Source organism: Anolis sagrei, chromosome Y (genome assembly GCF_037176765.1).
Source record: "Anolis sagrei isolate rAnoSag1 chromosome Y, rAnoSag1.mat, whole genome shotgun sequence".
NCBI classification, from domain to species: Eukaryota; Metazoa; Chordata; class Lepidosauria; order Squamata; family Dactyloidae; genus Anolis; species Anolis sagrei.
Genome location: NC_090035.1, coordinates 76,835,314 through 76,848,385, shown reverse-complemented (window position 1 = coordinate 76,848,385; position 13,072 = coordinate 76,835,314). Strand labels below are relative to the sequence as shown.

Here is a 13,072-nt window from a genome sequence, read left to right as displayed (position 1 = left end):
AGACCCATCGAAAGGGGCAAGAGATCACGAGGCGGAATTTGACAAGCTGTTTCCCTTCCACAACCTCAAACAGCAAGACTCGACACATTCTCAGAAGACTTTTAGTGGGCACATCTGCACTGCAGAATTAATACACTTTGATACCACTTTAGCTGCCATGGCTCATTCCTATGACATTCTGGGATTTGTCGTTTGGTGAGACTCCAGCATGCTTTAGCAGTAGAGGCTGAAGATGTCATGAAACTACAACTCTTCTGGTTCCATAGCTTTGACCCATGGCAGTTAAAGAGGCATAGACCCATATAATGCAGTTCAGTTGCATTATATGGGTCTACACTCAGTGAAGTTCAACTGCATTGTATAGGTCTACACTCAATGAAGTTCAATGAAGTTCAAAGTCCAACTGTATTATATGTGTCTATGCTCAATGAAATTCATCTGCATAGTATGGGTCTACACTCAATGAAGTTCATCGGCATGGTATGGGTCTACACTAAGTGAAGTTCATCTGCATAGTATGGGTCTACACTCAATGAAATTCATCTGCATAGTATGGGTCTACACTCAAGGAAGTTCATCTGCATCATATGGGTCTACACTAAGTGAAGTTCACCTGCATCATATGGGTCTACACTAAGTGAAGTTCATCTGCATAGTATGGGTCTACACTAAGTGAAGTTCATCTGCATAGTATGGGTCTACACTCAATGAAATTCATCTGCATAGTATGGGTCTACACTCAAGGAAGTTCATCTGCATCATATGGGTCTACACTAAGTGAAGTTCATCTGCATCATATGGGTCTACACTAAGTGAAGTTCATCTGCATAGTATGGGTCTACACTAAGTGAAGTTCATCTGCATAGTATGGGTCTACACTAAGTGCAGTTCATCTGCATAGTATAGGTCTACACTCAGTGAAGCTCAACTGCATAGTATGGATCTATATTCAGTGAAATTCATCTGGATAGTATGGGTCTACACTCAATGAAATTCATCTGCATAGTATGGGTCTACACTCAATGAAGTTCATCTGCATAGCATGGGTCTACACTCAATGAAGTTCATCTGCATAGCATGGGTCTACACTCAATGAAGTTCATCTGCATAGCATGGGTCTACACTCAATGAAGTTCTTTGAGTGTAGACCCATACAATGCAGTTGAACTTCATTGATTTCACTGAGTGTAGACTCATACAATGCAGATGAACTTCATTGAGTGTAGACCCATACTATACAGTTGAACTGCATTGACTTCATTGACTTCACACTCAATGAAGTCAATGCAGTTCAACTGTATAGCGTAGGTGTACACTCAATGAAGTTCATCTGCATAGCATGGGTCTACACTCAATGAAGTTCTTTGAGTGTAGACCCATACAATGCGGTTGAACTTCATTGATTTCACTGAGTGTAGACCCATACTATGCAGATGAACTTCATTGAGTGTACTCCTACGCTATACAGTTGAACTGCATTGACTTCATTGGGTGTAGACTCATACAATGCAGATGAACTTCATTGAGTGTAGACCCATACTATACAGTTGAACTGCATTGACTTCAATGAGTGTAGACTCATACAATGCAGATGAACTTCATTGAGTGTAGACCCACGCTATACAGTTGAACTGCATTGACTTCATTGAGTATAGACCCATACAATGCAGATGAACTCCATTGAGTGTAGATCCATACTATGCTGATGAACTTCATTGAGTGTAGACCCATACAATGCAGATGAACTTCTCTGAGTGTAGATCCATACTATGCCGATGAACTTCATTGAATGTAGACCCATACTATACAGTTGAACTGCATTGACTTCATTGAGTGTAGACTCATACAATGCAGATGAACATTGATGCAGACCCACACTATACAGTTGAACTGCATTGACTTCATTGAGTATGGACCCATACAATGCAGATAAACTTCATTGAGTGTAGACCCATACTATACAGTTGAACTACATTGACTTTATTGAGTGTAGACTCGTACAATGCAGATGAACTTCATTGAGTGTAGACCCACACAATACAGTTGAACTGCATTGACTTCATTGAGTGTAGACCCATACTATGCATCTGAACTTCATTGAACTTCATTGAGTGTAGTAGACCCATATAATGCAGATGAGTTTAGATCCATACTATGCAGATGAACTCATTGACTTCATTGAGTGTAGATCCATATAATGCAGGTGAACTTCATTGAACAGTGAGTATAGACCCATATAATGCAGTTGAACTGCATTGAGTATAGACCCATATAATGCACTTTAACTGCATTAAACTTCATTGAGTGTAGACTCCTATTATGCAGTTGAACTTCATTGAGTATGGACCCATATAATGTAGTTGAACTTCATTGGCCTGCATCAATAGGAGTCTAGCGTCTAGACCCAGGGAAATCATGCTCCCCATGCTCTATTTTGCCTTGGTTAGACCACACCTGGAATACTGTGTCCAATTCTGGGCACCACAATTGAAGGGAGATGTTGACAAGCTGGAATGTGTCCAGAGGAGGGTGACTAAAATGATCAAGGGTCTGGAGAACAAGCCCCATGAGGAGCGGCTTAAAGAGCTGGGCATGTTTAGCCTTCAGAAGAGAAGGCTGAGTGGAGACATGATGAGGGCCATGGCTAAATATGTGAGATAAAGTCATAGGGAGGAGGGAGCAAGCTTGTTTTCTTCTGCCCTGGAGACTAGGACGCAATGGAGACTAGGACGCAATGGTTCAGGAAAGGAGATTCCACCTGAACATTAGGAAGAACTTCCTGACTGTGAGAGCTGTTCAGCAGTGGAACTCTCTGCCACGGAGTGTGGTCGAGGCTCCTTCTTTGGAGGCTTTTAAACAGAGGCTGGATGGCCATCTGTCGGGGATGCTTTGAATGCAATTTTCCTACTTCTTGGCAGAATTGGGTTGGACTGGATGGCCCACGAGGTCTCTTCCAACTCTAGGATTCTATGAAGTTCACTCAAGTTCAACTGCATAATATACGTCTACACTCAATAAAGCTCAACTGCATTATGAGTCTACACTGACCATATAATGCAGTTTCGAACTGGATTACAGAGCAGTGCAGATCCAGGCTCAATGGATTTGAACGTGCATTCAATAGATTAGAGTTACAAAGCCCAGATGGCCTTTTAAACGCTTGCTTTTGGAAAGTGGCTTCTGCTATCTGCGCGGACTTCGTTGCAATAACACTGCGAGGGAGAATGATGGCCGTTGGATTAAATTTAATGAGCCCTTGGCGCGGCTTATATAAACCAGAGCAGGGCACGTTCCAAGTATGTGGTTACGCTTGGTCTGCAAAGCGGGCAGCTTCCATACTCCGCCTGTCCGATCATATTTGCAAGCTAAAACTGCACATAGAGTCATATAGTGCGGTTTAATTGCATTATATGAGGGTTGAATGAAAAGTAATGCCTCCACCTTCGTTACTTGGGTTTGGATGGGAATATTATAATAAATCAAACGCAGAAATAATCCTTAGAATGTGCTCTTTAAGTACCACTATTCACTTTTCCACATAATCACCAGACAATTGGATACATTTCTGCCAACAATGAACAAGTTTTCTGAAGCCATCACAGAAGAAGTCCAACCTCTGTTTCCGCAACTAGCGTCTCACAGTTCTCTCATCCTGGGTACCCATTGTGCACAGATCTTCTGATAGCCAAGCCAAGCAATAATGTGACCCACACGTTCTTGTGAAATGCCAATTATGCTTGAAATTTCTCCCTGAGTGATAAAACGATCGTCCTGAATCAACCTGTCAACCTTTTGCTTATAAAACTCGGTGGTTGCTGCCACAGGACATCCAACTCTTTGTTTGTCACAGAAGTCAGATGTTCCCACCTCAACATTTTAAAACTTTCCCACCCAACGACGCACAGTATTCACATCAACACAATCACCATAAAGAGCTTGAATTCTCTGATGAATCTCCTTTGGGGTGACACCTTCTGCGGTCAAGAATTCAATGACTGCACATTGCTTAAGTCTCATTGACCGACTGTCTGTGCAGGGTTCCATACTTTGCACTTTAACAACCCAACCATTCAATGCTAAGGCTTCCCACCAGAATGGAAGTGTAGAGGAGAGTCTACCGAACAAGGCAGTACTTGCCGCATACCCGTACTGCCATCCGTTGAGGAGTTACAAAGGTAAAGGCATTACTTTTCACTTTAACAACACAACAGTTCAATGCTAAGGCTTCCCGTCAAAGTGGAACTGTAGAGGAGAGTCTACTGAATAAGCCAGTACCTGCTGCATACCAGTACTGCTATCCGTTGAGGAGTTACGAAGGTGGAGGCATTACTTTTCACTTTAACAACACAACCATTCAATGCTAAGGCTTCCCGCCAAATGGAACTGTAGAGGAGAGTCTACTGAACCAGCCAGTACCTGCCGCATACCAGTACTGCCATCCGTTGAGGAGTTACAAAGGTGGAGGCATTATTTTTCACTTCAACAACACCACCGTTCAGTGCTAAGGCTTCTTGCCAAAACGGAACAGTAGAGGAGAGTCTACTGAACAAGCCAGTACCTGCCTCAGACCAGTACTGCCATCCGTTGAGGAGTTACGAAGGTGGAGGCATTACTTTTCATTCAACCCTTGTATGAGTCTACACCGACCACATCATGCATTATATGGCAGTGCCGATGGAGGCACGAAAGACGCCACTTTTTCAAGAAAGGCATGCGGCTAGTCCAAATATTGACCGTGAAGATACAACGGGTAAATACACAAAGCCGCACCTGCAAAGCAAGCCGTTGTGCGTGCTTTATTTTTTTATTGTCCCGGGAATTACAAAGTTTGTATCATGTTTGGAAGTGAAGGTTCCTTTTTACTTTATGGCAGGCATGGGCCAACTTCGGCCCTCCCTCCAGGTGTTTTGGACTTCAACTCCCACAATTCCTAACAGCCTACCGGCTGTTAGGAATTGTGGGAGTTGAAGTCCAAAACACCTGGAGGGAGGGCCGAAGTTGGCCCATGCCTGGCCTAGACCTATTCTATGACTCTGAGCCTACAAGCCTGGAAACTTGAATCCGTGCCATCAGATCGTTATTGTTGTTTTGCAATTATTCAGCATCCTCATTAAATCCAGAGTCATAAAAACATGGTGGACAATAATCCTTGGTTTGCGTTACGGTCACACAACGGAAGCACCGAGCACTTTGCCTCCAGGGTGCAAAGCCATCAAAACTCCAGCTGGGATTTGGATGTTGTTTGATTATATTATGAGCAGGAAGGCTTGAAAGATCTGCTTTCCGCTTCTCTCCTGTTGTTGTTGTTGCTGTTGTTGTTGTTGTTGTTGTTGTTGTTGTTGTTGTTGCCGAGCGAGGATTCGAACCCGGAGTCATCAGCCACCACTCCAAGACTCGCGTTCTGCTTATAAATGGACACAAAACTGAACTGATCTCAAGTAATGTTCACACATTACAACGCATGAGTATCTCTTCTGCAATAGTAGCCAGTGGAGTAATCTTTTCTAGATGTTTTGGCCATCTGTCGGGAGGGATCAGATTGTGTCTTTCTATTGACTGAAGGTTGGACTGGATGACCTCTGGGGTCTCTTCCAACGCTAGTATTTTATGATTCAACAGAGGCTGGATGGCCATCTGCGAGGTCCAACTCAGGGTTGGACTGGATGACCTTTGGGGTCTCTTCCAATGCTAGTAACCTATGATTCAACAAAGGCTGGGTGGCCATCTGCCAGGAGGGATTGGATTGTGTCTTTCTGCTGACTCAGAGTTGGACTGGATGGCCTTCCAATCCTAGTATTCTATGATTTAACAGAGGCTGGGTGGCCATCTGCCGGGAGGGATCGGATTGTGTCTTTCTGTCAACTCAGGTTTGGACTGGATGACCTTTGGGGTCTCTTCCAACACTAGTATTCTATGATTCAACAGAGGCTGGGTGGCCATCACTCGGGAGAGATTGGATTGTGTCTTTTTGCGAATCAGGGTTGGACTAGATGGCCTTTGGGGGTCCCTTCCAATGCTAGTATTCTATGATTCAACAAAGGCTGGATGTCCATCTGCCAGGAGGGATTGGATTGTGTCTTTCTGCTGACTCAGAGTTGGACTGGATGGCCTTCCAATCCTAGTTTTCTATGATTTAACAGAGGCTGGATGTCCATCTGTTGGGAGGGATCGGATTGTGTCTTTCTATCGACTGAAGGTTGGACTGGATGACCTCTGGGGTCTCTTCCAATGCTAGTATTCTATGATTCAACAAAGGCTTGGTGGCCAACTGTTGGGAGGGATCGGATTGTGTCTTTCTATCAACTGAAGGTTGGACTGGATGACCTTTGGGGTCCCTTCCAGTGCTAGTATTCTATGATAAAACAAAGGCTGGGTGGCCATCTGTCAGGAGGGATTGGATTGTGTCTTTTTGCCAACTCAGTGTTGGACAGGATGGCCTTTGGGGGTCCCTTCCAAGGCTAGTATTCTATGATTTAACAGAGGCTGGATGGCCACCTCTTGGGAGGGATCGGATTGTGTCTTTCTCTCAATTCAGGGTTAGACTGCATGACCTTTGGGGTCTCTTCTAGTGCTTGTATTTTATGATTCAACAAAGGTTGGATGGCCATCAGGTGGGAGAGGTTGGATTGTGTCTTTCTGCCAACTCAGAGTTGGACTGGATGGCCTTCCAATTCTAGTATTCTATGAATCAACAGAGGCTGGATGGCCATCTGTCGTGTGGGATCGGATTGTGTCTTCCTGCTCACTAGGGGTTGGACTGGATAGCCTTTGGGGTCTCTTCCAATGCTAGTATTCTATGATTCAACAGAGGCTGGATGGCCATCTGTCATGTGGGATCGGATTGTGTCTTCCTGCTCACTAGGGGTTGGACTGGATAGCCTTTGGGGTCTCTTCCAACGCTAGTATTCTATGATTCAATAGAGGCTGGATGGCTATCTGTCAGGAGGGATTCGATTCTGTCTCCCTGTCAACTGGGGGTTGGACTGGATGGCCTTTGGAGATTCCTTCAATACTAATATTCTATGATTTAACAGAGGCTGTGTGGCCATCTGTTGGAAGGCTCAGATTGTGTCTTCCCGCTGACTAGGTGTTGGACTGGATGACCTTTGGAGGTCTCTTCCAACGCTAGGGTCCTATGATTCAAAAGAAGCTGGATGGCCATCTGTCAGGAGGGATCGAATCATGTCTCCCTGGGAGTTGGATGGCCTTTGGGGTCCCTTCCAATGCTAGTATTCTACGATTCAATACGAGGCTGGATGGCCATCTGTCGTGAGGGATCAGATCGTGTCTTCCTGGGAGTTGAACAGGATGACCTTTGGGGGTTCCATCCAATGCTGGTATTCTATGATTCAAAAGAAGCTGGATGGCCATCTGTCAGGAGGGATCGAATTGTGTCTCCCTGGGAGTTGGATGGCCTTTGGGGTCCCTTCCAATGCTAGTAGTCTATGATTCAACAGAGACTGGATGGCCATCTGTCAGGAGGGATCAGATGGTGTCTTCCTGGGGATGACCTTTGGAGTCCCTTCCTACGCTAGTATTCTGTGATTCAAAAGAGGTTGAATGGCCATCTTTTGGGAGGGATCGGATTGCGTCTTTCTATCGACTCAGGGTTGGACTGGATGCTCTTTGGGGATCCTTTCCAGTACTAGTAGTCTATGATTCAACAAAGGCTGGGTGGCCATCTGTCGAGAGGGATTGGATTGTGTCTTCTTGCCGACTGGGGGGTTGGACTGGATGGCCTTTAGGGGTCCCTTCCAATGCCAGTATTCTATGATTCAGTACGAGGCTGGATGTCCATCTGTTGAGAGGGATTGGATTGTGTCTTTTTGCCAACTCAGGGTTGGACCGGATGGCCTTTGGGGGTCCCTTCCAACACTAGTATTCTATAATTTCCCATTGGGTTCTTTGAGAACTCGATTTTCCAAACAGCCTGGACCTCTTTCTGGTTGTGTTGCGCCCACGTCCCTCTGTTTGGGACCCAAAGAGAATAACCCAATTGTTCTTTGTGCCAAAGAGTATTTTGGCAGAAGGAAAGCATTAGATTAAGAGCAGAGCGATAAAGCTCAGACCCTTCTGAGTGTTTGCACACAGCGCTGCCGCCAACAAAAGGCAGCCTTGCAATTAACGTTTCAAACAATGGCAACGGCACACATTTGGGGTGATTTTGGAAGCCATGACTCACCACTTGGCCAGGTAAAAATAGGTGTCATTGGTGGCCAGGTCCTGAGATCTGGGCACTTTTTACGTCTCCACATCGGTGGCCACACAACCGCCTCGGGTATTATTCATAGGTTTTTCACTTATGAGGAAGTCTCCAACTTGTGTAACTTGCCTCGCTTTTCATTCTGTTTCGGTCTCATTTCCCCATTGGAAACCCTTTCACAACCCCCGAGACAAGGCTTGCTCACAACGAGAACAACTTCCTTTACTTCCTTTCTCATCAGAAGAAGTAAAAATAATCTGGGCCCAAATATCTGAGAAGATCCCCCATTGAGAAAGTGGCCAGCCAGTGTTCTGTTGCTCCGGAAAGGATGGCCTTCTGTCGGGAGGGTTTGGGTGGTACCTTCCTCCCTCCCTGCAGGATGGGGTTGGACTGGATGGCCCTTGGGGTCCCTTCCAGCTCTAGGGTTCTATGGTGATGATGATGATAAGAGCCCCAAATGAGCTAAAGAGGGCCCATTTGGGGTCGGGACCCACAGTTTAAGAAGCAGTGATTTAGATCTGTTGACATTTCTAGCTAGGCAGGGTTTTGATGGTTCCTTTGTTCCTTCCTTCCCTTGTCCCTTCCTTCCTTCCTTCCTTCCTTCCTTCCTTCCTTCCTTCCTTCCTTCCTTCCTTCCTTCTTTTCTTCCTTCCTTCCCACCCTCCTTCCTTTTTCCTTCCTTCTTTCCTTCCTTCCTTCCCTACCTCCCTCCTACTGTCTTTCCTTCCCTCTCTCCTTTTTTCTTCCTTTGTTCCCTCCCTTTTTCCTTCCTTCCTTCCTTCCTTCCTTCCTTCCTTCCTCCCTTCCTTCCTTCTCTCCCTCACTCTTTCCTTCCTTTCTTCCTTCCTTTCTTCCTTCCTTCCTTTTTTCCTTTCTTCCCTCCTTCTTTCCCTCCCTCCCTTCTTCCTTTTTCCTTCCTTCCTTCCATACTTCCCTCCTTCCTTCCCTCACTCTTTCATTCCCTCCCTCCTTTTCCCCTCCCTCTTTCTTTCCTTCCTTCTTGCTTCCTTCCTTCCCTCCCTCCCTCTCCTTTTTTCTTCCTTCATTCCCTCCCTCCTTTTTCCTTCCTTCCTTCCTTCCTTCCTTCCTTCCTTCCTTCCTTCCTTCCTTCCCTCACTCTTCATTTCTTCATTTTTTCCTTTTTTCTTCCTTCCTTCCCTCCTTCCTTCCTTCCATACTTCCCTCCTTCCTTCCCTCACTCTTTCCTTCCCTCCCTCCTTTTTCCCTCCCTCTTTCTTTCCTTCCTTCTTGCTTCCTTCCTCCTTCCTTCCTTCCTTCCCTCCCTCTTTTTTCTTCCTTCCTTCCTTCCTTCCTTCCTTCCTTCCTTCTTTCCTTCCTTTCTTCCTTTTTTTCCTTTTTTCCTTCCTTCCTTCCTTCCCTCCCTCCTACTTTTCTTCCCCCCTCCCCCTCCTTTTTCCTTCCTTCCTTCCTTCCTTCCTTCCTTCCTTCCCTCCTTCCCTCACTTTTGCCTTCCCTCCTTTTTTCACTCCTTCTTTACTTCCTTCTTGCTTGCTTCTTCCTTCCTTCCTTCCTTCCTTCCTTCCTTCCCTCCTTCCCTCACTTTTGCCTTCCCTCCATTTTTCACTCCCTCCTTCTTTACTTCCTTCTTGCTTGCTTCTTCCTTCCTTCCTTCCTTCCTTCCTTCCTTCCTTCCCTCCCTCCCTCCTTCCTCCTTCCTTCCTTCCTTCCCCCTTCCTTCCTCCCCTCCCTCCCTCCTTTTTCCTTCCTTTTCCCCCTTCCTTCCTTTTCCCCCTCCTGCCTCCCTCCCTCTCTCCCTTCTTCCTTCCCTTCCTTCTAGGCAGAATGGGGTTGGGTTGGATGTCCCTTGGGGGTCCCTTCCAACTGTAGGATTCTATGATGACTCTAGAACCCGCCATGAAATCTACCTTGAGTTTCCGACAGGCTGAGAAAGGCGGAATACAAATACAGTAAATAAATAAAGAATAGGACCCCAACACTGAGCTAAAGGGATTCCATTTGGGGTTGGAACACACCGTTTCAGAAGCTGTGACCGAGACCCGTTTACATGCACTGAGCATTGATGTGGTGCTGAAAAGTGGCTCACGCTCTTCTCTCTTCCTCCAGATCCGGGCCTACATCGGGGGGCTCAACCCGGACCACAACGAAGACGAGGACATGCTGGCCTTCCGCCTGAGCGCCCTCAACCCCATCGTGGACCCTTGGCTCTTCATCATCTTCCGCAACGCCGTCTTCCGCGGCCTCAGGAACTTCTTCTGCCACCGCCCGTGGTGGCCGCATTGGCCCCGGGCACAGAAGGTGTCTGCCACGTTGGGCACGCAGGACGGCATCGCTTTCCAAGACCATTCCATCTGCTGAGAGCGGGCCGTGGCAACCCAATACGGGCAGGCGCATTGGTGCGGCATCCTTCCATGGAAGGGGAAGGTTTGCATGAAGATGGAGAGTCTGAGGATTGAGTCTGCAGCCGTCTCCGAAAGGATGCCAAGTTTGGTTCCACAGATGGGGTTCCACGCATGCCCAATATTGGCACCTCCTTTCCAGTCGAAATGCGCTGCATCCTCAATGGCGCAAAGTCAAGTTGGATGTGCCCTTGGGATCTGTCTGTGGTACTAAAGGAAGGAGACCAAGACCTCCAAGGAAGGACAGAGAAAGAGACAGAGCAACAGATGATGGGCACGAATACGGTGCCAACCTGCATGTTGGGCACCCCGCAATCCCCGGGCATGTTCCCAAACATGAATGGCGCTTGACCATTCACATGCACGTTGCCTGTTAGCATTAAGTGCATGGGATTTGGACCGATTGCAAGGCGATACTGTGAATCTTTGAAGCTGTAGAAATAAAGGATGAGTTTATATAGTGTGTGCATCTCTCTGTCTGTGCCAAGGTTGAATTAAAGGGGTTGGGGGAGCATCTACACCAGTGATACTCAGCCTTCCTAATGCCGCGACCCCTTAATACAGTTCCTCATGTTGTGGTGACCCCCAACCAAAACATTATTTTCGTTGCAACTTCATTATCGAAGACTTAGATGAAGGGCTAGAAGGCAGGATCATCAAGTTTGCAGACGGGACCAAATTGGGAAGGATAGCCAATACTCCAGAGGACAGGAGCAGGAGTCAAAACGATCTTGACAGATTAGAGAGATGATGGGCCAAAACTAACAAAATGAAGTTCAACGGGGACAAATGCAAGATACTCCACTTTGGCAGGAAAAACGAAATGCAAAGAGACAGAATGGGGGACGATGCCTGGCTCGAGAGCAGGACGTGTGAAAAAGATCTTGGAGTCCTTGTGGACAACAAGTTAAACATGAGCCCAACAATGTGATGTGGCGGCAAAAAAAGCCAATGGGATTTTGGCCTGCATCAAGAGGAGCATAGTGTCTAGGTCCAGGGAAGTCATGCTCCCCATGCTCTATTCCGCTTTGGTTAGACCACACCTGGAATATTGTGTCCAGTTCTGGGCACCACAATTGAAGAGAGATATTGACAAGCTGGAATGTGTCCAGAGGAGGGCGACTAAAATTATCAAGGGTCTGGAGAACAAGTCCTATGAGGAGCGGCTTAAGGAGCTGGGCATGTTTACTCTGCAGAAGAGAAGGCTGAGAGGAGATACGATAGCCATGTATAAATATGTGAGAGGAAGCCACAGGGAGGAGGGAACAAGCTTGTTTTCTGCTTCCCTGGAGACTAGGACGCGAAACAGTGGCTTCAAACTACAAGAGAAGAGATTCCATCTGAACATGAGGAAGAACTTCCTGACTGTGAGAGCCGTTCAGCAGTGGAACTCTCTGCCCCGGAGTGTGGTGGAGGCTCCTTCTTTGGAAGCTTTTAAGCAGAGGCTGGATGGCCATCTGTCAGGGGTGCTTAGAATGCAATTTTCCTGCTTCTTGGCAGAATGGGGTTGGACTGGATGGCCCAGGAGGTCTCTTCCAACTCTTTGATTCTATTTTTCTACGATTCTATAACTGCAGTTTTGCTACTATTATGTCTGATTCATATCATTATTTCACATGACATCATATAAGAGCATCCTCATGCCATTTGAACAAGGGACACTTGGGATTTGTAGTTTGATAATGGGTTAGCAGTGTTTCTCGACCTTCCTAATGCCATGACCCCTTACTACAGTTCCTTATGTTGTGGTGACCCCCAAACATAACTGTCATTTTGCTACTGTTCTGAATCGTCATGTAAATATCCTGATATGCAGGATGTATTCTCATTCACTGGGCCAAATTGGGCACAAATACCCAATACGCCCAAATTTGAATACTGGTGAGGTTAGAGGAGGGGATTGATTTTGTCATTTGGGAGTTGTAGTTGCTGGGATTTGTAGTTCACCTACAATCAAAGAGCATTCTGAACCCCACCAACGATGGAATCGAACCGAACTTGGCACATAGAACTTCCATGACCAACAGAAAATACTGGAAGGGTTTGGTGGACGTCGACCTTAGGTTTTGGAGATATAGTTCAATAATAATAATAATAATAATAATAATTAACATAACTCAAAAATCACTGGATGAATTGACACCAAATTTGGACAAAATACACCTATCGGGTCAAACCGTACAGCAATAAATCCTTAAACATGAATCTTCCAGGCAAGGCTTTCATGAGACAAGAACAAGAACTTAGCAGGGATCTGAAACAATGCTTCATCTGACTATATCTCCCATGGCTGAAACTTTATATCCTCTCATTAAAACTCAGAAATGGGTTTCGTTTTCCCTGGATGCCTCTCATCCTTATCTGCCGAAGCCTGGCCGAACGCCGAAGGCCTTGGTCAAGCTGTCTGTTTTGGCTAATTTCCACCCATTTGTCTATATGCTCATTAGTTCCTCCAGTTGCCAAGTTGTTTTCAAGCCCCAAATCCTGGGAA

General features: G+C 46.1%; 1 protein-coding gene across 1 annotated transcript in view; it reads left to right on the top strand.

Moving 5' to 3' along the window:
* LOC137095724 (prostacyclin receptor-like) overlaps window positions 1-11,027 on the top strand; it is a 40,670-nt gene extending 29,643 nt beyond the window's left edge. Inside the window, exon 2 of the mRNA XM_067462531.1 lies at window positions 10,289-11,027. Within this exon, the coding sequence (XP_067318632.1) occupies window positions 10,289-10,540 (252 nt within the window). The 3' untranslated portion in view covers window positions 10,541-11,027. The remainder of the gene's footprint in view (window positions 1-10,288) is intronic.
* Window positions 11,028-13,072: the final 2,045 nt, after the last annotated feature.